This window comes from Amphibalanus amphitrite, unplaced genomic scaffold (assembly GCF_019059575.1).
Source record: "Amphibalanus amphitrite isolate SeventyFive unplaced genomic scaffold, NRLGWU_Aamphi_draft 001687F_arrow, whole genome shotgun sequence".
Classification (NCBI taxonomy): domain Eukaryota; kingdom Metazoa; phylum Arthropoda; class Thecostraca; order Balanomorpha; family Balanidae; genus Amphibalanus; species Amphibalanus amphitrite.
The window spans coordinates 46,339-69,673 of record NW_024883180.1 but is presented as its reverse complement, the minus strand read 5'-3'; the positions used below and the strand labels follow the sequence as shown (position 1 = coordinate 69,673).

At 49.6% G+C, this 23,335-nt stretch overlaps 1 protein-coding gene across 7 annotated transcripts; it reads right to left on the bottom strand.

Moving 5' to 3' along the window:
- Positions 1-12,377: 12,377 nt before the first annotated feature.
- On the bottom strand, positions 12,378-23,130 carry LOC122374644 (phosphatidylserine synthase-like). 7 transcript variants are annotated; one of them, XM_043353512.1, is made up of 10 exons: positions 22,987-23,130; positions 18,936-19,114; positions 18,316-18,502; positions 17,851-17,925; positions 17,375-17,536; positions 16,865-17,016; positions 14,985-15,239; positions 14,578-14,806; positions 14,200-14,323; positions 12,378-14,036 (listed from the first exon to the last, which is right to left on the bottom strand). In XM_043353512.1, exons 2-10 carry the CDS (start codon positions 19,103-19,105, stop codon positions 13,930-13,932), a joined length of 1,461 nt encoding a protein of 486 aa, XP_043209447.1. In that variant the 5' UTR covers positions 19,106-19,114; positions 22,987-23,130; the 3' UTR covers positions 12,378-13,929. The 7 variants fall into 7 exon arrangements, with proteins under 7 accessions (XP_043209447.1, XP_043209446.1, XP_043209449.1 ...); XM_043353511.1 differs by having other exon boundaries at positions 23,066-23,088; XM_043353514.1 differs by having other exon boundaries at positions 22,873-22,991.
- Between the last annotated feature and the right edge of the window lie 205 nt (positions 23,131-23,335).

The following is a 23,335-nucleotide window of genomic DNA, read 5'->3' as shown; positions in this document are numbered from 1 at the left end:
AAAGAGCGCCCCTGAAGAAAAGGTGGCGCACCGGACGGGTGCGATTTTAAGGTCTAAGGTCAGTCGGGGACCTCTAAGTTCGGATCAAGCGCTGCATGTTAGGGGTAAAAAAATGGTGACAAAAACTAAAAAAGCATCCCGATTTTGGCAGCATCGTCATGCTTTGTCACGGCACTCATCCACTCCCTCGGCCGAAATTGTATTTCCTTTTTGTATGAGTTCTGGCATAATCCCGCCCATTATGCTGCATGTTGTTTGCCATGAAAAAAACAATGCATGTTCAGCTACGTTCTACGCAGTACGCACTAACCTAACCACCATGCCATCATCCACCACTAGCCACCATCCCGTTCTGTGCTCCCTTCCACCCCACACGAATCAGCCGAGATACCAGTCAGTCGGGCTAGCGCCATCCTATCCTCCCTTCCTGACTGCACAGCGCTAAAATCCAGAGCCGAAACTTCCCGAGCGCGACCTCTGACCCCACGCGGTCCGAAGGGTCGGCCGATGCCTAAGGGCGCGCCGCGCGCCGGCCACCCGGATAGCCTCTGCCGAGTCTCCCTTTCATACACCGTTTACTACGCGCTCGATTCATTCATGATTCTGTATTTCCGCGTTCCTGTCGTTAGATGGCTCTACTGATGTCATATAGGCGATCCCAGGAAGATTGCGGCCAGAATACCCCAAACGGCAGAAAATGAGGTTTTTGGTGAATATCTCGGAAAGTATTTGGCATACAACGATGCAATTTCACAGTCTCGTGGTAAATGTGCATACACATAATTCGGGTTGAGACTTATGCATTTGAACATTATATAGGACCAGATATGTCCGGAAAAGCAAAACCAACAAGACTTTTACTGGAGAACCGTACATATCTTCGCAGAGGTAAAGGGGGGTAACTATATGCCCCCCCCCCCCACCCAGCGGCCGGCGGGTGGCGCGGAGGCCCAGCGGCCACCGGGTTAAATTTTGAGAGATTATTTCTATGTATGCCAATGTGATCCTCATTTAGCTGCCCTCTAATGCAACTTCGTTTCCTTTCTAAAGAACTTAACGTATGGGAGATATTGGCAAAGCTTTGAACCTATATGCACTTTGGCCTCTTTGCCCCAGGCAAGCGGACACCGGTGACTTCCTTGCCCCAAGATGAGATGCAGGATAGTTGCCTCATGTAGGAATACAGTTTTGATTGTAATAAGATTTGAAAGAAGATGGATGTTTATTTTGTCATCGTTCGCCTGCAGGTAAACACTGCAAGCAGTGGCGGCGGAACACCTTCAGTTAAAGGGGGGGGGGGGCACTGACGACTTTTGGTCCCATTCTTTCCATGCAACGCCCATAGGGCTAATGTTAAAATGCCAAAATCAAAGGGGGCACGGTGCCCCGGTGCCTTCACCGTTCCGCTGCCTATGAATGCAAGGACATTTATGGAAAAGCATTGAATTGCAATATTTGGGCAACTCATGTAATCGAAAAGTGGCCGTGATGAGTGTATGACGATACATTTCAATATCAATAACGTTTCTTGTCCAATTTGAAGCAAGATACGGAATTAACCCGCGCCCCGCTGGGCTATTCAGCCATACGCGCTCTGCTGGGGGGGGGGGGGGGCAGATTCTGCCCCCTTGTCTAACTTCCGAACCGATGGTCGTAGAAAGACGGGGAAAACGGCAATCGTAAGCTCTCAACAAGGCGGATCTAAAGAGTCCAAATTTTTTTGCTTAAGTAGGTCAGAGGTCAGGTCAAGGACAGGTCAAGGGTACAAAATGCAAGTTTCTACAGTATCGGCCCTGCACCGTAGTTGCCGAAGAATGGACTGAGACTGATTGCCCAAAACGTGTTCTTAGACTGCCAAGACAATATTCGTTGCATACAATGTCATTCAAAGGTCAAGGTCAAGGCCAGGTCAGGTCAGGTCAGGTCAGGTCACCAAAAACAAAATATAGAAAAGGGCATATGCGACACATGTTTCATGGGCCATTTTACTCATAGAATTCAATAGGCACACTCAATAAGTGATATGGACCACCTCTGGATAAATGTCAGGTCGAGGTCAGGTCAAGGTCAGGTCAAGTGAGGTCAAATTTTGAAGTTGGTTGTTAAGGCCTCAAAAGGTGTCTATCTGATGCAGTTTTTCACGGCGAATCGAATGGTGCTATTTTCGTGTCCGTACGAGGTCTAAAACTTCCCAAAAAATCATTTTTCAAAATTTTTGTTTGTCGTGACGTCATAAAATTCTGAATAACTCCCACATTTTTGAACCGATTCTTCTAAAAATTGGTATGTAGGTGCACATAGACCACTTCTCTGACATATATTCCGGGTTTTTTGATGCACTCAAAATTTTGGATATTATAATTATTTTCCCAAAAAAGTCAGTTTTTGAAGAAAAAAAAATTGGGCCAAAATCCAAAATTTTCAAAAAACCGAGATATCCATTCGATAGATAAAGTAGAATCACGTATAACCTTTTTTGTTACGTCTTGATTCCTTTAAAAATGAAGATGTTAGCGGCGTTTGAAATTTTGCCGTTTTTGAGGCGAAAATGGCGAACATGACGTCACTAAAACGTCAATTTCTCAAAATTTCCGACGGATTTCGCTCAAATTTTCAGGGAACGTGTCAAATTGATGTATGATAAGGTACTGAACGTTTGACGTCGTTGGCGTAACGCGTTTAGAAGTTATTGGCGAAAAACGGGAGGGGGGCAGATTCTGCCCCCCCCCCAGCGGGGCGCGGGTTAAGAGCTGTCCACTCCCCCCGTTCAAGCTTTGCTCTGCTCTATTAGAGGGGCAAGGAAATGTACGATAACCACTCAATGCAGGAATGATAACACTTACATAAGCTATCAAACGGTTATGGCATAAAATAACATTTAAAAAGCGAAAGAACAATGGGATGATAAGAAAAGCCTGGGAATAATAGGTAATAAGAAGAGCATTTTCGTCTGTCACGGAAAAAAGGCCGGAATAACGCGTCGGAAACTCCAGTCTGGGTCATTCGAACGGCAGCGCCAGTTGAGCTATCAAACGATTTTGGCATAAAATAACATTTAAAAAGCGAAAGAATAATGGGATAATACGAAAAGCCTGGGAATAATAATAAGAAGAGCTTTTTCGTTTGTCACGAAAAAATGGCCGGAATAACGCGTCGGAAATACCAGTCTGGCTCATTCGAACTGCAGCGAAGAAAGGGTTTACTGGGCAACATTAACAGGATCTGACGCCAGTTGTGCAGGGTTTATACGAAGGGTGGCCGCTTTGCCTCACTCTCCCCTATATCCATTCGATGCGGATTGACGAGCTGAAGATATTGCTGCTTTTTGTATTTCCTCTTTCTTTACCGGAAGTAAGGTAAAAAGGCGAAAACATTTGGCGTGTTTTAGCGATAATTTTTACATTTATACCCCTGAACCCCGTAAATATTGACCTAGAGTTACCAACTTTTCGCAGGGACGAGATTTCTTATTGGTCCACCTACCCTGTATATCCCGCGACCTGGTGGGGGGGGGGGGCTATTTTTTGCCCCCCTCCAGACTTTTCGATATATCTCCAGAACCACTGCGCCGATCGTCACGAAACTTTCAGTACCCTCCCGGACATCAATTTTACACATTGTGACCAAAATTTTTTTCCAAGGCTATGATAGGTTGGCCGGAAATGACGTCAGAGTGACGTCATGTTCTGCCGTTTTCGACCCAAAAAAAGGGTTTCGCGGGAAGAGCTGTCAGGCCTATAGCTTTGCAAATACAGAAAAATGATAAGACATAAAAGCTGTCGATTGGACAGGGCTACAAAACTGCTATCTCGGATTTTTGAAATTTTTGGATTTTGACTACCAAAAATCAAAAAATAGATTTTTTGGATATAATAATAGAAAAATCCAAATAGTTTTTTTTTTGAATTTCGCAAAAACCGGAATATATGTGATAGTCCTTACCACCTTCCATCCACATACCAAATTTGAAATTGATACCTCTTTTTTTTGGCGAAGTTATAGCGAAAGAACTGTTAAAAATTGATGACGTCAAATTTTCAAACTCAATTTTTAGCAATTCTAGACCCCGTAGCGCAAAACAAAGACCACCATTAGACTCTCCGTGACGAGCTGCATCGAATCAATACCCATTTATGCAAAACTATCAACTTTAAAATTTGACCTTTTTTGGCCTGACCTTGACCTGACCTTGACCTGAACTTCACCAGAAAGTGACCTAAGCCGTACCTGATAGTCTTATAACCAACACCATTGAGTTGGAAATGAAAAATTGGCCATAAAACATGCATCACACAACCTTAGTAAAGTTGGGCTCATGTGACCTGACCTGTGACCCTTGGTGACCTGACCTGTGACCTGACCTGGTATTGCCAGTGACCTCTAATAGCAACATATCTTCTAGGCAACTGACGCCCTACCGCTGATTCTCGACAAAATGCGTTTTCCTCGGTGTTATAGCGCATTCCCTAGAAGCCCCGTGAACGGTGAAACATTTCATCTTTGACCTGACCTGTGACGTCATCGGTGACCCCGAGGTCAATGAAATTTGGCTTCCTTCGACAAATTTGACAGACCTTTCGAACGCCGTTTGAATTTTGCGGATCCGTCCAGTAGTTTCGGAGATACGAGGGGGGGGGGGGGCAAAAAATGCCCCCCCCCCCACCAGGTCGCGTTATAAACAGACCCCACCAGGGCGCGGGATATCTAAGTGCCAATTGCCAGAGGCTGCTATGGCAGTTCGTGTACCAACCAGAGGGGTTGCCATGGGGGGGAGGTCGTATGCGGAAGGGGTTCGTATATAGGTCGTCCGCGTTATGAAAAATATCCTGGACTGGCAAGGGTTAACCCGAGCCCCGTAGGGCTATCGGTGGACCCTACCACCCGTAGGGAGGGAGGGATGGGGGCGTTTCGACCCCCCTAAGATCTCGGAAATTTACCGGCCGATTTTCAAAACTCAAACGGCGTTCGATAGCCCCATCTGGGAACTACTTTGTGGCCCAACTTCATTGAACTTGGTCCAACCAATGACGTAACAGGTCATGTCAAATGTCGCATTTTCACCGTTTACAGGCATTTCAAGAAATGTGTTGTGAAATCGAGGAAATAGGTATGCTATTGAAAATCATCGATGCAGACTTGTTCGTAGAACACATATCTTGCTATCTGAGGTCACTGATACCAGGTCAGGACACAGAGGTCAGGTTACTGAGGGTCAAAATGTGCAAGTGTCGTGTAGTACAAGTTTTATGGTCTATTCTAAATGACAAATGCGATTATGTGGGACAGGCAACCTTTGGGGCCAGTTAAGGTTATATTCTGGTGAAGGTCAGGTCAAGGTCAGGTCAAATTTCAAAGTTGATATTTTGCATACCATGGGTATCGATTCGATGCAGCTTGTCACGGTGAGTCTAATGGTAGTCTTCGTTTAGCGCTACGAGGTCTAGAATTGCCAAAAATTGAGTTTGAAAATTTGACGTCTTCATTTTGATTTTTTTTCGCTATAACTTGGCCAAAAAAGGTATCGATCCGAAATCAGGTATGTGGATAGAAGACGATAGGTACTATCACATATATTCCGTTTTTTTCGAAATTCGAAAAAAAACTTTTGTATGTTTTTGACAATTATACAAAAAAAAAACTTTTGTTTTAGGGAGTTAAAAACCGAAAACTCAAATACTCCGAGACAGCAATTTTATAGCCCTGTCAATTCTTCGCCTTTTATGTCTTGAACGTGTTTTTGTAGCTTCAAAGCTGTATGCCTGCAACAGCTCTTTTGGCGAAACCTTTTTTGGGTAGAAAATGGGAGAACATGACGTCATTCTGACGTCATTTGTGGCCAAACTATCATAGCCTCTGGAAAAAAATATTTATGTAGTCACAATGTGTAAAATTGATGCCCGGAGGGGTCCTGAAAGTATGGTGGCAATATCTGCAGCCGTTTAGGAGATATCTACGAAAAAAAATCATATTTTTTATTGAAGATTGTGTGTCGTTACCTCACCGAAACGCCCTTTATTCCCAAAGTATTGAAAAAATGTGTCTGCTAATTTTACTGCAGTCCTCAAGACCTAGGCATTTCTTTGACGTACCGTTTCAGTGGTTGTCTTCAAAATCGGTTCCCTAAATTTTGGGTAAGAAAACAATGTTTTTTTTAAATTACACGATGATAGCACAAAAACTTATTAAGTAGTAGGTAATATGTTTATGTCTTGCTGTCCTTAAAGGGACCCTCCCACCTTCAAAAAAGTTTATAAATTGGCATGAAAGTGATGTCGCTCGGTTCAGAAAGAGCGAAAACGAATATCTACCAAATTTCACCGAAAAATATTCACCGGTTTTCAAGATATTAGACTTTTACTTTTGTTTACTTTTTAGGATCTCCGCTGTTCCTAGCGACTTTTTTGGAGGCAGCTGAAAGTGCGGCATTTGTTGCGCGCAAAGCAGCATATACCACCGCGTGCTACAAAACGTTTTAGTCAAACATTTAAAAATCGTTAGATATCTGCGCTGACGTCACACATTCAGAGGGGTATTCCTATGCATTAGCCCCTCTGAATCAAAATGCTGCAATTTTGAAATTCAATATTTCCGATTTAAGGCATTTCTCGATGTTGTGAGTGCCGAAACCGGTAATTGTGAGCCAGGGACCCCATTTTGGCTATCTCAACTCAAATCTAATGTTAAGGTGGGAGGGTCCCTTTAAACGTAACACTTTTATACGCGTATGCACTTACTTTTTTAGGTACCTAATTACCTATAGCAAAAATGATGCGACGTGACGGCACTAAAACGAAAACGTTCTGGAAGGATTCCGTTTTTTTTCTGAGATCATGGACTGGACATTAATGTAGAAGAGAATAAGGTGCTGGAACTGCTGAAGCTTTCACACAGCGTTTCGCATAGGGCTCACATCATACATTTAAAGCATTTGGAAGATATTGCAGAACTAAGGGAGAGAGGCAGATACCACTTTCCCTTAGTTCTGTAATATCAGCATGGTGGGTTTATACGTTTACTGTATGCCTGGCCTATTCAAATACATTAGTCTGAGGCAAGCAAGGCCATATATAGTAGGTAGCGACACTGAGCGATTTGTTTACAGCCAGTTTCGATCCCGATGACGCAAATGTGTCGTCACGAGACAAAACAATATGGCCACCTCTAATGAGAACCAAGTGCAAGAAGTTCCCGGATGTAGACAGCACTGACGTCACCGGGATCGAAACCGACGACATCAGTACTGGACCTATGGCGAAGCAAAGTAGTGACATCCCCCTGGAGGCAAGTCTGAGGGGTGTGGTAATAACTGGTGTAAGCAAAGTGACCACGGTCAAAAACGAATTACCAAGTCAACATTTTGGGATGGCCTCGTTCAAAAAATGGCTAAGAGCTTCGGTCTAGACAATTATTTTATCGTTGGCATACAGTAAAATGCATACCAAACTCGGCCGGTGATAAATTTTCAAGACCTCAGTCCTTACTGATTTTTGAACTCGGCCTTCGGCCTCGTTCAAAAATTCAGTAAGGACCTCGGTCTTGAAAATTTATTTACACCGGCCTCGTTCAGTATTGTATATCATTACGGTTATGTGATTGATAAAACTAAACACAGCAGTGACAATCTACGTGAGGGCAGACTACGGGTAGGTACGGTCTAGATTACCTTAGTGCTTCTATTGCACGCTTCCAACTGCACACTTTGAGTTTGAGTAACAAGGCTAGCCGGCCCGCGTTTTTAAATGCAGTGGATACATTTAGGCAATCTTGTGTGGTACAGCCTACATTCAGGCAGTCGTGTTGAGCGGTACAGTCTACATTCAGGCGACCGTGTCGTGCGGTACAGCCTATATTCAGGCGACCGTATTGTGTGGTTACGAGTGAGCGCGAAGCGATGCTTTTGAATAAACCTTACAGGAAAATTTCAGTATGAGCAGCCCCGCCCGGCCTGCAACACTTTTGAGAGGCTTAACTATAGCTCAGCAACCGCCGGGCCGAATGATTCCACGTGCTAAACGAAGAAGTTCCAAGTTTGTTCCTATCACAATAACTCGGCAATTACCGGGGCACTTGCGCAGAAACTTGGCATGTGGGCACATGCATCCACCATTTCATGCGTCATGCGTCATGACAAAAGTGGGTCCATATTCATGATTCCAATAGATCTCTAAACAAATTAGAAAGCTGGAGCTATAATTCCATCGGACCAGAGGTAACATTCATGGGGATTAAATTTCATATCCATCTAGTCTGAGCCAAAGAAATGTCTGGTTACGGGTTCAAGCTAAAATGAGCTCATGTAACGTGCGAAGCGATGGCTCGAGCCGGATGTGAACATGTCTGTTGATAATTTCTGCTTAGAACTGACGTAAGGCAACCTGAGACGTCTTGAGGTCAATTATTTTTTTTTTAATTTCGTTTCGCTTGTACTCGAGTTATTCAGAAAAAAACTAGTCAATATTTTCTTTTCGAGAGGGTTACCAGAGCTATGTACCAAACGTTGTTTGAATTTTAAAACCAGTTGTTTCGGAGATCCACCCCTCAGTCACCCGCAGTTAGGAACATCCCCCAGCCATGCGTGGTTTATTTTAAATGTTTATGTCAAAGTGTCTGACTTCCATCGGGTTACCAAGCAGCGGGCTCGTTTCATCACATGGCGTCCTGTCGTCCATTCTCTCCGAATTTCTCTGCCGTTCTGTTCCCCGGCCGGTATCTGTCCATCCATCTCCTGAGCCGAGCCGGCCCGGACCGCGGCTCCTTTCTCATCCGTCAGTCTTCCTTTGGCGGCCGGGCGCACCGTCAGGGGGCGGCGGCTCTCTCCTCATTGACACCGGCATCCATAACCTGGCGGCTCCCCGGCCGGACAATGCGCGCCGACCCGCGCCGCCCGCCCGCTCTCTCTCCCTGAGGAGCCCTCCCTCCGTCCGCCGGCCGAGCAGCCGGCGACGCCCGCTTTCGCTGCCGTCTCCCTCGGCCTCTCCTTCTCCGTCCGACGCGATGATCAGGCGCTGTTCTTAACTTTGGTAACCTAGCTTTATGACGTCACAGCCACTCATACAGCTAGATAACCAAAGAGAAAATCAGCACCGCAGAAGTGGCCGCAGGAGGCGGCCCGCAGCTGTTGCCGGTCGGTGGTGATCCGCTGGTGTGCGCCGAGTGGTCCCATGGCCACGAACAGACCGCTGCGGCCGACGAACCTTTTGATGGGGCTTGGAGATCCTTTAAAGGTCTATAGGTGGATATATGCGCAAAGGGATAATCCGCGCAATCGTGGTACGGTGCTTGTATTTTGTTTATCATAAGTCATAAGAGTCATAAGAGTTTACCAATCAAATCAATCGGAGGCCACTGAAAACCCCTTCTTAGTACATGCAACACCACAAATTACTAATCTGTTAGGTATATGCATTGCAAATATTACGCTAGGCATCGAGCATAGGAGTTAAAAGGCATTACCTGTCATAGCTTTCTTTTTCCTTTGGCCATAATTCACCGCATGAATTCATATTTCCCAACGCAAGGATTTATCGAGCTTCCTTCAGCGCGCAGCGCTGGCGGAACTGCGCCGGATCGGTCCATCGGGAGAAAAGACCATCAGAGTCCGACCCCGCGCTCCAGCCGTGCGTAGACGGTCCAGCGCGCGACGCCATCCATCAGACGCCGGCCGGCACCGGACGGTGTTTGTGATTGTAACCGACGACCTCGTCCGCTGACCGGTCGCTCACCCGGCCCTGGAGCGCTCTGGTGGCGACAGAGCTGACAGCGGGAGCGGCGACAGTAGGCTAGACAAGAGCGGACCAGGCTGAGTAACCGAGTGATTCTCCGGGAGCATGCCTGTTCGGCGCAGACATGGGCCTACCCGTTTCGACAAAATACTAACTATTCGGCTCGACGGCTCACTTGTCCGGTGATTTGAGATTCCACACCGTTCACGCTAACACCCACAGGTTTTCGGGCCCGAAGATTCTTTGTTCACGAGCCAATGGTCTTCGGATATTTCATACTCGGCGTCCCACCGATAACCATCGCCCATTTCCAGCGGCACAAACAGCCAACAAACACCACGTGCCGGCCGCCTCGGCACCGATTACCGCGAGCTCAGGGGCCGACCAGCCGCCATCTGGAGATCGAAATGTCGTTTCAATATGCCCTGGATCGAGACTGGCCCATCGTGCTCACTGGGGGAGCTTGGTGGTTCGAAAAGATCTAAAACCGTCCTCGCAGCAGCAAGCTCGAAGGACAGGACCGACGACGCGGCGTCTCGCAGTCGCTATCGCAGTTTCCACAGACACGGGGCCGACGCACTGCCGTCTGATAGAGAATGGCTCAGATAGTGGACGCGTTGTATAGGCGGACAGGCTGAGCGCACTGGCTGCTGACGGGAGGTGGAGTAGAGAGGGACAGGCGACCGGGACAGAAATGGATGCATCGGAACATTGCTATAGATGCCTCCTGCATGACAAACCATCCATTTATATTAGGCTAAATAAACTGTCCTTTATTGTCTTTGAGTGTTATAATTTCAAGCTCGACTTTCTGATGGCTAAGCTAATGCGGTGCGGGTAACAAACACTGGAAACTGTAGCAAAGTAGGTAAGGCATTCATGTCCAATCACTTCGAGAATGACATACAAGTGAACTTTGCATGATACTGACACACTGATGACCCATCCGAAACGGTTCGGGCACTCGCATTACCAAATTTAAAAGGCGCGGTTGAATGATACCCCACTACACAGTAAGACTATACGGATAGTTGACTGCTGGCCCAGGCATGACAGCAAGCCACACTAATGGCCAAGTAGAGACGGTATTGGTCGGTAAAATAACGCCTCAGCTCATGCAAAGCAGGGACATTGATGACACCGTTCAGTCGCAGGTATAGATGAATTCAGACGGCACCGGTCGAAACGGACAGGTATGATTGGCAGCAGGCCAGGAGGAGCAGTACGATCCGACACGGGTATGTCGCGTCACGACACTCCACAATCAACAATGCACATTGAACTTCGTAACCGGTGCGCTGAATTCGAATTGTCTTCGGAGACGGACTCATCGGTAGTGAGGCCGGGGTGGGCCTAAACCGTCAAATCAGTGGGCATCAATGGACTCTCTAATTTCATGATAAAGCTTTCCTTCCCTGTTTTGGGATGGAGGCTTGGCCCGAGTCCACCTGCTAAATCTGTCTTTGATGCCTAGATACATTTCCAATGCCAATAATAGCGAAAAATACGTTAATTGGCCAATTATAAAAGCGGCGACTTGAAACGAGCCGCCGAAAGTATGCTTACTAATGCTGCAAATCTGTCTGCAACTGAGCGCTCGGACAGAAGGTCGCGACTTGTGACCTTCTGCTGTATTGCCGTAGCTCATGGCCATAAACGGCGCAAAGGACAGAACGGTAGAGTAGGTACTAAGTTTTAATGCAACAAGTCTCGACCATGGGTGAAGTGATTTTCATCCCGCTTTTCCCATTTTTTATTCTGAACGGGCCCCGCTGTTAGTTTACGATCTGCTTGGAGTTGGCCTGTAAATCTGCTCATGCTGCACGGAGTTTCTTAAATCGAGTCCCAGGAGCTCCTTCCGCAGGTCACGTGGACGTACTAGGTAAATACTGATACGGACGGACACGAGCCACAGCCTCTCCGACGTCAGGTCTCCATAGCTTGGCCGTCTCCACTTACCTCTCAGCGGCTGCTCTCCGGTCCTTCTCTGTTGGAGATCGTCAACTTCTTCACCGGCCTCCCATCGAAGTCGCACCGTCGCTACCACAGCGGCGGTCCGGCCCGGCGCGGGGTCACGGGGGGCGTGGCAGGGTCAAGCCGCACGCGCCACCGCCTGCCGACCGCTCCTAACCACAGTCCCGCCGACCACCGGCGCCTGTCTGAGAGCCGCCGCCGCCGCCCGGCGCCACCGCCGGCCCTGGGCACCCGCAGGCGGGCCGTGACGTCACGGCCACGTGGTCGGCGCCGCGCCGAGACCGGCCGAACCCGCGGAACCAGCCGCGGTCATTGGTCACTGGTCAGCCACGCACGTCAGAGGGGTACGGACTTGTAGCGCCATCCGCGAGTGTCGGCCGAACTACGAGTTAGAGTTGCTCCCGACAGGGGACAAGGCAAGTTGTGGATGAGACCTGCCCGGAGGCGTGATGGTCAGGGCAGAGAGCACTTCCTCGAGCCTGCCAATGGCATGCTCGATGAGTAAATCCGAAACCATACGATAGAACTTTAAACCAACTAGACGCACCTGGAGACAGATGGAAGAATCAAAAGACGATAGTACCCGATAGCACCCGCGACGGCCGGTCTAAAAAAGCCTTGACAACGTCCCGCCCACTTCGCGGAGAGCGCATCTCATTAGCAGGAAGGCGACAAAAAGTGTGAGCGAGAACACTTGTATTTCCCGCCTGGACAGGCAATATGATATCGAACCTCATATCGCGTCACGGGGCACCGGTCGGCACACATCACACTGTGGCTGTGTTGGACCACTGCCGGTCGCCGAGCAGTGTCCCAGGTGCCTCGGACCGACACCACCCCGCCGGGAGACGCCAGTGGGCACCGCGTCACTGGCCGGCGGGGCCCGGCATCGTCAAGACACAGACATTATACGACCGGCTATCCAGGACACAGCGGACCCCTAGACATCGTCAGGACACAGGGCTTGCCGCCTCATACATTCGGCTACCGGCGGGCGGCATGCCCAGTACCCTCGACTTGGTCTTCACTCTCACGCAGGCAGATATGCGTGCAAAAGTCACTCTCAGCATCCTTCCAGCCACGATGGATTCACTGTATGAGCGTTCGAACACCCATGACCAAGCCCGCTGTGGCTGCGCTCAATACGCACTACACAGTGATACCGCGTCCCGCGAGTCCGCGACTGACTTCGTTCGGCGATACAACGGTGATACAAAGCCTAATCCAGTGCCGGGAGATTCGAGTGGCTGCCACAAAACAGCCGCATCCCAGTCACAAAGCGGTTCGCGTTCCAGAGATGTCTCCCAGTATGGCAATTGGCAAGAGAACATGCAAAACACACGTGAGTATCGTCACAGCACAGCCATCAGAGGCTGAGCGACAATGGCACGCCGAGCCCCACGGATAAGTAAACTAGCAGCGACGCGGACAGTGCGAAATTGGTACAACACGGTGACACTGACAGGTGAAAAGAAGCGGGACATTCGACACAGTACGGTGAGCAATGGGAGTGATACAGAGTGACAGACGCAGAAGAGGCTGAGTCACGGCACGATGCACAGGCGGGCACATCTGAGCTCGGTTACATGATTATATGGTCCGAGAAGTCAGGAGAGGAGAGGAAGTCGCGAGGTCTCTGGTCGCCGAGTGGACCCGATACGGGCCGTCGCCGCGGGCCCTACCACCCGGTACAAAACACAGCGCATGATTGGTCTCCATACCACCGTCACGCTCCCAGACACAACACGATTGCTTGTTAACAGCTAGCTGAACACGTGACGACAAAGCCAGCCGTACAACGCTGAAGGAACAGCGAAGAGCGATAGTTTGGATGATGGACGTCAGGAAATACTGGTCGAACGGGAGCTGTCGGCGGTGGCATTAGGTCTTCACACCAAGGCGCATCACCAGGGCAGTTAGCCGCAGAGCTGGTAGCCCCGGGTCCATCCGCCACGCGGCGCCGCCACCCAGCTGCCCTCCCACTGCAATCGCGGGCACGACACGTGTGCCGCTCCCTGACGATACAAATGCCTCTGAATGATGTAATTCGACTATAAAAGCTGGCAGTTCCTTCATTACTGCACCTCCCACCGTCCCTCCCGGCTCGGTTCACTCCGCTCACTCTCGTCATCAACTCATCCTCCGCCGTCCGCACACCTCTCACTGCCTCCTCCACTGACTAGAGCCGGACCGGCGGACGCGCTGGATGTGAGGCCGTTCGTCCGCGCCGCGCTCAGAAGCGGTCGCCGTCCTCGCTCACAGCGCCGCCGAGCCGAACCGAGCGGCGCGGCGCGGCGCCGGAAGCCACCGCGTTCAGCCGGTCCCGCGCCGACACTCCGCCTGGGGGAGGAGTAGTGAGTCAGGGCGAGATCGGTGATTCATCGCGAGGGACAGAGGGACACACAACAATGACACGCACAAGGAGTAAAGCGTACGGACAGCGTCTACAGAGCTCAAACATCAGATAATTATCTGTCCAAGGATCTGCCTCTGTGGCACTCACCAGCGCGTCGGCGCAGATCGGCGCTCCGCTCTGCGGAGGGGCTCGGCCGGCGGCCGCCCTCCCCTGGCTGGGGCGTGTCCAGCACACTCGAGTTCAGGTCCAGACCGGAGTCGTTACCCACGTCCTGGGGAGAACAGGGGTGCTGATAAGATGGGATTCGGGTGCTTGGAACGAATGTGCAGACCTGGATAAGCCTTAAACATATTTTTTTTTTTGATAAGTTCGCGCCTCTTCGTCTCTTCATTCACACCCCACCGCAATTTGCCTGCTCTCTGTCCTGCCTCTCACCCACAACGGTTCGTCCACATCTCAGCCCATCCTTCTCCGTTCCTTCTAACCCTCATCGCGCCCCTCTCACCCGCCGCGGTTCATTCTTACCTTGATCTCCTGTCGCCGGTTCCAGGTGACGCACAGGTAGACGCACACGAACGTGATCACCATCTGCAGCAGCAGCCAGATCAGCACGTTCGTCACCACCGTCTGCTTGAACAGCTCGCGGCCGAACTTGAAGCAGATGAACGCCTCCGAGAGCGTGATGCAGATGTAGACCCAGCACTGGGTGCCCATCCGCTTCACGCGACGGTCCGTCACGTACAGGTAGTACTGCCTGAGGACGTGAGAGAGATGAAGTTTGTAAGGGAAAGTAAATGTTGCTGACTGGGGGCAGGTCATCAGCTGGGCAGACAGGACTGAGGACATATCAGCAACGGACAACTGTCACTCCACTGCCGGATATCTCTTGACGTCGCCGGTGGCGACGTCAAGCTGATTTGTGGGCGTCTCACCTGATTGTGGGCGCCACGATCGGTCCCAGACACAGGATGCGGATGGCGTTGAACGGGTTGTGCGGCGGCATCTGAAACACGTGCTTCAGGAAGAACGTGTTGAGCTCGGTGAGCTGCCAGGCGATAACCAGTAGCGACACGGAGAGCACCCGCTTGGCCGGGCTGTCCGAGTCCATCCACCGCACCTGGATCCACGACTCGGGTGTGAACTGCATCAGCGCGCGCTTCACCTTGCCGCTCGTGGTCGAAATGTCCCTGGGGGAGGCAGACAGCCGTACGATTAGGTGGGCAAGCTGTAGAGGGCGAGTCCAGCGTACGAGGGGCGTTCAAAAAGTTCTCGGCCCAACCATGAAGGAGTTGGAATTTTGGCCTGCAACGCGGTGTGTTCAATGATGTGTTATTGGGATCCCAACTTACGTAGCCATTAACCAATCTGCCCCGTGATTGGTTCAGGCTGCTAATTAATCGTAACATAGTTTGCTATTCCCGGTCAGAATGGGTGACGCCCAGAATAGAACAGTGATTTGGTTCATGTATTGCAGAAAAATGCATCAAACGTTATTCACGAAAAGCTAGTGCCAACACATGTTGAGGTTTGTCTTTCTTACAGTAGCGTCAAAAAGTGGGCATCTCTGTTCAATTTTGGTCAACAGATCATTAATGGTCACCCCCGCAGTGGCCAGCCATCAACAGCATTGACTCAAGAAAATATGAAAAATAAGCACTTCTTTTTGAAAAATGACAAATGTTCCGGTCTGAAACAACGCAGCAGAAGCGGAGTTGTCTATCAGGTTCCTCAAAGCCATTCTTCGACAGCGTATTAATATGTTTAAGATCTCTACAAGATGCATCCCCCGTTTGCTGACTCCAGAGGAAAGGCAAACTGGTAAGGATGCGTAACGCGAAAATTTTGGCCCCTATTTCGAAGATCCAAAAGAGTTCATTAAACAACTTGTTACCGTGGAGGGATTGTGGGTGTCACACATTGACCCTCAGGGCGTGACCGAGTTGCACAAGCGGAAGCACACTGAGTTAATGCCACCAAATGTGTGCGACGTGTTAAAGTCAGACGGCAAGGTGACAGTGGTTGCATTTTTGGATGATGGCGGGGCTCTGCTCGTCAGCTTTCTAAAACAGGGGCGCACAATTAATGATGAATGCTACACCTCCCTTAGATAACAGAAGCGAGCAGCAGATATCAAGGAGAGACTAGGGAAGCTGACTAAAAGTGTGCGCCTGATCCAGGACCACGCATCAGCACACGTGAGCAGTGTGACGATCAGCGAAGCAGTGAGCTGTGGCTTCGAGTTGTTGTCACAGCCACTTTTTTCTTCGTACCTTGCACCCTCAGGTTGCCACCTCTTCCCCAACATAAGGAAATTGCTTAGCAGTGGCAACTTCGCTGACAGCAAGGAGACAAAAGCAGCCGTCTTGGACGTGCCAGATGCGTCCAAAACCCACTTGGCTATGGAGACCCAGGGGCCTCTCGCGAAGCGCTGCGCGAAATATTTTTGTCTTAACGCTGGTTATTTGACTAAATGAACATTTTTGGTCTAATAAGTCGATGTCGTATCTCTGCTCCTTCATGGTCGGGCCGAGAACTTTTTGAACGCCCCTCGTAGTTAGAGCGGGGCTGCCTACCGACTTAAGGGGATAATAGCGTCATCCCTTTCAGTCTAATGTACGCTGATGAATTAAACAAGCACTAATAATGTGCAACACAGGGAATCATTCAGTACAACAGAACGAAACACCTCCTTCAACTCCAACATCAACCAAATATGTAGTAAAGGGCCTGTTTGCAGGCAGATCTACTGCTCTATTCTCTCAAAACCACGGAACGCATTACTGCCTCCGACTTTTCCTACGCGGCGACTCACTTGATGCTCTCCCACTTGTAGTCCCGCATCTCCAGCCAGCGGCACACCTTCATGCCGATGTAGATGCCGACGCCGTTACAGAGCAAGATGTCCAGGATGATGGCGTCCCACCAGCACTCGATGAAATTGGGCAACAGGTGGGCAAACAGCAGCTGAAACGGGCGGGCCAACGTCACACAAACGGACAAGTCACGTTCACAACAGTTAAATTCGTCATCCTTCCTGAACAAATAACTCGAAAGCCGATAACCGACGCGCGCCCACGGACTGAACAAAGTACGGACATATCTGGGCGGTCAGTAGGCTGACTCATCGGATATCCATACAATTTCAACCCACGATAAACGGTTTCAATTTTCACCAAGCGCGAGCATACTGGACAGTGGACAGGATACCTACTCTCACAGACTGACTGACCGGACACTGTCACTAACCTGACCTTTCCACTATTCCACAAACTGACCTCTCCACACTGGCTGACCTGACCCCTTCCCTGTCCCACAGACTCACCTCAGTCACCTCCCACATGATGGAGATGGTCCAGAGGAGGCCGTAGTGCCGGATCAGCAGTGCCTTCATCATCCAACCGAACAGGTGCGCGAACGCGAAGATGTCCAGGCTGCTCCAGATCTTGTCGAACGTCAGCGGGTTGCAGTTCTGTCCCCAGTTGCTCTGGGGATTGGTGTAAAGAAGAGGGGAGGTTAGGCTTGGAACACTGAGTGCTTATTAGGGTTTGGCACGGTGGGAGAACAGTACAAGGACAGCATTTACACTGGCTTGTGTTTGATAATATGTTGGTCCGTAATGACGCTAACAGGGCCAGATTGTGACCGAATTGTAATTTGTGATTACAACGTACCGCTTGTGTACGATGTAAGTAGTGTCGACAGACACAAAGGGACTAGCGCCTTTGGTCAATAATCTAAATGCTAGTTTGGTGAGAATGACCTTAGTCTAAGGGCGTTCTACTGGCGGGAGCTACATACCTCGTCCATGTCTATAGTGAAGTTCTGCAGCTCCGGGTAGAAGAAAACCAAAATGCTCCGCACCGTCTCGTAATCCTGAAATGCAGATGACAGTTTGAGAAAACTCATCGATGAATGGTGGACTTGATGATTCTGACATAATTAATTCAATTGATTTGTAAATAATTGAACAACGATGGATCTAACAAGTTTAACGCATAAATGATTAATATCAACATTATTTTAAAATACGATAGAAAGACATTGAAAACAAAGAGGCGATAATGAATTCAGTGCAGCAGTATTATATGGAACTCAGTACTCAAATCAATGGTGAGAAGTCGGTAAAATTGATCAGTAATACGTAAAAAATCGGTAAGAGATACGCCTAACAAGTTACCATTCCATTCCAACGCAAATGACTTTTTAGCACTGGGAAAAGATGAACAATGCCAAGGAGCTGCAAAAGCTCATGGGTTCACTGACCTGGAAGAGTATGAAGACCAGGAACATGAGGTAGAGCACGCTACAGCCGAAGACGAGCCGCCAGAGGGCCGGGTGCGGCCGCGTGAACGGTCCGTTCGGGAACGTCAGAACGGATATCACCAGGAAGAAGAAGGTGGCGCAGCACATGCCCGTCCAGATGTTGTTCTGGTGGCTTACGGTTTCATCCCTGCCGGCGGCAGCACAGGTGGGGTCACGGGACAGAACGGAGGGGAACAGAGGAGGGGCGGATACGGCGGAGATGCGGGCCGAGTGGTGGTCGGTGGCGGCACAAATAGGAGGAAGATGTATTACAAAATTGATAAAACAATTAGCATCACCGTACTAATGACCTTCGCACTATACGAACACGACCCACAGACACTGGAGCCAAATGGTACGATGTCAAACGGTGTTCTGTTGACTATCAACAAAGTTAGCTAAACACTTAAAGCGAATAAGGCCAACAAACTTCCCGAAGACGGCGACCACCGTAATTTACCAACCCTTCCTCACCGGGTCACCCCACACACGATCATTTATCATCATCTCGCCGCCACTCCTCCCTATCCCTGCAAGGCAACCGGTCAGAGCGGGCAGCCCGAGGCCCCGCGGAGACCCACCTGGTGAAGGCCATATAGAGCATAGTTCCAACGGACAGCAGTAACAGCGTGATGGTGTGCGGCTTGTAGAAGAACTCGATGGAGATGTCGTCCACCTGGCGGTCGTTTATCTCGTGGAAGTACTCGGAGAAGTCGGACGAAGCCGACACAGTGCGCGTCCGGCCGCCCATGGTGCCGCTCTGAAATCGCGCCCGGCGTCAGCACACAGCACAGGACCACGCACGGTAGCCGACAGGGCTGGACGGGTGTCGGAAGTGCCGTCAAGTGGCGTGTGTGGTACAATGAAACAGGAACTTCCTGGGCTGTGCCTTCTCAAGGAGGATACAGCCAGAGTGCCGTAAGACCACAAACACCTACGGCAGCACAACTACCCAACCATTATTCAAATAACACCGGAGCCCATGAATGCGTCCTCTAATGACACTCACAACTCAAAGAGCAGCTCCTCTCGCAGATCGAGTGGCACAACTACACGGCGGCCCAAAGGGTAGCGCGGTAGAATCCGTTAGGGAGACACGTCTAATTTCTCACTAAGAGGCGGAGAGCGTCGAGTCGATCGTGCTCGACGGAAGGGCGACGAGCCAGACGGAACGAGCGCCGGCCGGCCGACCGACCCGTCACGTGCTGTCCGAGCCACGGAAATAAACACCGTCTGGCCACGCGACCGGTCCGTCCGGCGCTCACGCCACCGTGGTCCGGCGCGCGACTGATGGACCGCTATCGGCGGCGGCGCGCACCGAGGGAAGGGAGGGGGGGGGGGGGGAGGCGACAGTGGGGACGCGTCAGCACCGGTCGGCGGCGGCGCCACGCCACTGCAGACCGCGTCGGCCGCTGCCGGAGCGCCAAAGGTCGCCGCTGCTGGGTGCCGACAGCCCACCTGGCCACTATGACCGGTGTGCAGTGGTGGCGCCATGGCGTGGCCCTACTGAGTCGACGGTCCGGCGGAAAGTCCGATCCACGATACCAAAGCATCATACTGCGTGCGGTACAGTCGCTCGGATCAGAGTCCAATTAACTTAAAGACTGGGGAGCAGGGCGTTTCAACTGACCGAATGCAGAACCTAGATGCTTAATGCATGACGTACCACGACACCAGATACATGCATGATATAAAAATATGCCTGCTGATGCTCAATGCCCATACTTTGTGCCTAGCCCATCTGCTAGAAGTGGGGAAAATTTTAGTCAGATTGGATGTAGTCGTAACAGTTCAGAGGCATCGATGTAAATCTATTGTTTTGTAATTAATTTCTCCTGAAAATCTCTGCTAGCAACAATATAAGATAAAAGGAAATGCTCTATCTTCTATTTGTTTTAATGAATACAGAATCTAGAAGGCTACACTTGGCCTAGTGGTTTTCAAATACATTGAGCTCCTTCCTAGTGTAGCAGAAATTATCTTGAACTGGGATGTATCACCACAGTAACATTCGAGTTTGGAATTTGGATTGAAATTGATTGACTGAAGTGAATAGGACGGTGGAAGCGCTTCAGTTGTGAATATCTCTGACTAAAAGACAACTTCTTCTGGCTCTTGAGGTAGCTGAGACTCAGAGCTTCTGCAGCTTAAACATATGAGCTCTGCTAACAGTTGCGAGTGCAGGCTGGAAGACGGTAGAACTGGTCCAGTCTACCTATGTTGACACCACCTGGTAAGGTCTTGAACACACCAAGCCAAATGGTGATTGTGTCAACCATTTACCTTCTTCTTTTTCTTTAAGAGATGGTAGTCTTTTAGGATTTTGAAGATGCTTTTATATTGACAAATGTCTCAGTTCAGGTACTACTTTAGTCATTCCCAACTGTAGGTATTTTTTTCTATCAACTCAATTCAATTGACCACAATTAAGATCCCTATACCCCAAATAGGGCCACATTAACCGGTCTCCCAGAAAAAGAGTAATATGACTGCATCCATGCAGCAGAAGGATCACCTCACCAACAGCAACAGTCAACAGTCTTCTCTATTGTGGAGCGATGAAGGCATAGTTCATCCAGTGCTTGTCCGGCTGGTTCTGGAAAACATTTGACAATTTCCTCTGGTAGGGCGTTCCGGGACCGCTAATTGCTAAAGTAATATGCAGTTTTAACAATCTCAACAAATGGCTTTGACTGGCGATTTTTTAATGCGGAGTGATTGAAAAGAAGACATTAATAGATAAAATTGCAGCTGCGAGGGTGACAATGCATGAAAACTACATTCAAAGTTTCATTGTAGTCTAACTAGTTGTTCTTAAGCTTCAGAAGGAGAACATACCCATGACTGAAACCGCGCATTACTTCTACTGTGTCCCTGTCCCTGTCAGTTTCACATGCAGCACAGTGGTGCCTATCATGAAGAAGACCGGACTGGACCCCGACTCTGCCGATAGCTACCGCCCCATCTCTCTCGTGTTGACTATCTCCAAACTTCTGGAACTGATCCTTCAGGAAGAGATCGACACGTCATTTGAGGCCTCTGAACTTCAGTTTGGGTTCTTAGGGCATAGGGGCACCAGCGAAGCGTCTATGCTTGTACACGAGACCGCGCAACATTACCTATGCTATAAACTCCCGCTGTTTGCAGCTAACCTCGATGCTAGGAAATGTTTTGATCGTTTGTGGCATGATGGCGTCCTCTTCCGAGCGAGTGAGCACCTCCCACGCCGGAGCTGGGCGCTTCTGGCCTATTGGTACTCTCACCTGTCAGCCCGAGTACGTTTTGGTGGGAAGCTGTCAGACGCCTTCTGTGTGCGCCGAGGAGTGAGACAGGGTGCGCTTTTATCGCCGTGCCTCACCAATATGTTTTTATACCCGCTCATCCAACAGCTCAATGACTGTCGCTTGGGCGCCACGCTGTATGGCCACCACATCCCAGCAGTTGCATACGCTGATGATATTCTGATTATGTCTAGTAGCGCACGCGATCTTCAATCAATGCTTCATATCGTCTCCTCCTTCTCAGTGTTGTGGAGGATAGATTTTGTACATGTGAACCAAAGCTTGACCAAGAGTCACAGCTTTATATTCGGGGCCGAGTTCCTCTCTCGGACGCCTCAGTGGCAGCTATGTGGACAGATCCTGAAGCACCGACAGGAAACCACACACTTGGGTGTTGAGCTGCGCTCCCAGCTACACGGTGCCGATCAGGTGACTGCCCGAATTCAGCGGAGCAGGGGTGCGTTCTTTGGCCTAACGCCGGCCGGCATGTTTAATCAGCACCTCTCTGCTGTTGATAAGGCATTTCTATGGCGGATGATTGTCGCTCCTGTTCTGATTTATGGATGTGAGGTCTGTTTTTTAAGCTCTGGAGATATTGCTCGCCTCGAAGGCTGGCAAGCCTCGGCGGTCAAAAGCGTGCTACGCCTACCGCGCACTGCCCACCACTCCGCACTAATGGCGCCTGGCGGCACTTCGCATCCCAAGTGTACAAGCTCTCGTTCGGCGGTCTATTTTTCGCGCTACTCAAAACGCTTTTCGTGGCCAGCACCGCCTCTGTTGTGTGCTGGTGAGTAGCCTGGCCCAGTTGGCGACCAATGCGAGATTCGCGGAAACATCTGCTTCTATTGTGTGCCATCTAATGTCGCTATGTGGGGGAAACTTCATGTGGGTACTGGAGGCTGCCAGCGGTCATATACACGGAGACTGGGTGCACACGCCCAGGCCCGAGTGTGGCCTTGCGGACTCGCTCAGCTGGCTGATGGACAGCAACAGCGCCGAGTCATGGCAGCTAGTAAGGCTGCTTGTAACAATACATTCAAACTGATTCTCCTAGTCCGCCTGATGTAAAAAGCTGCCCGTGCTTTGCAAACGTGACTTTGTTGTGCCGTGCTGTGTTTGTATCTTCATGTGTCACGGTTATGTTATGAAGATATGTTCTCCTTGTTTTGTCCTCAAAGGATGTCAAATAAATATGATGATGATGATGATGACTGTGGACTGTTCCTATATAACTCACATTACAATTATGATTGGCTGAGTCAAAACACACAGCAAGCCCCCTTGAGACCAAGCTGAAGTACACACGGTATATAGGTATATATGGCCTTGGGTATATAAAGAACTCAATTACCTTGACCAGTGACCTAGCCTTTCAAAATTTCACACCCTTTATGACAAGAGAAGCATAATCAGCATAATAAAAATTTTACATATATGAATAGCAGGCAAGCAGCCGGCAAAACCGAGCGCTGTTCGCTCGCAATCGTCTTTTACCAGCGTGCTACGATTTCTCGGCTCATCATTGGTGAACTTCAAGTCGCTCATGCTATTCACCAATGAAATGACGAGATCCTGCGTCAGCCGGGTTTGCGAAATCGGCTGTCTACTAATAAAATAAATAGTGACAAACTTGGTCTGCTTATTTAAATGTATTTAATATTGACGTCATGAAAAATATTCTCACAGCCAATCATAGCTGT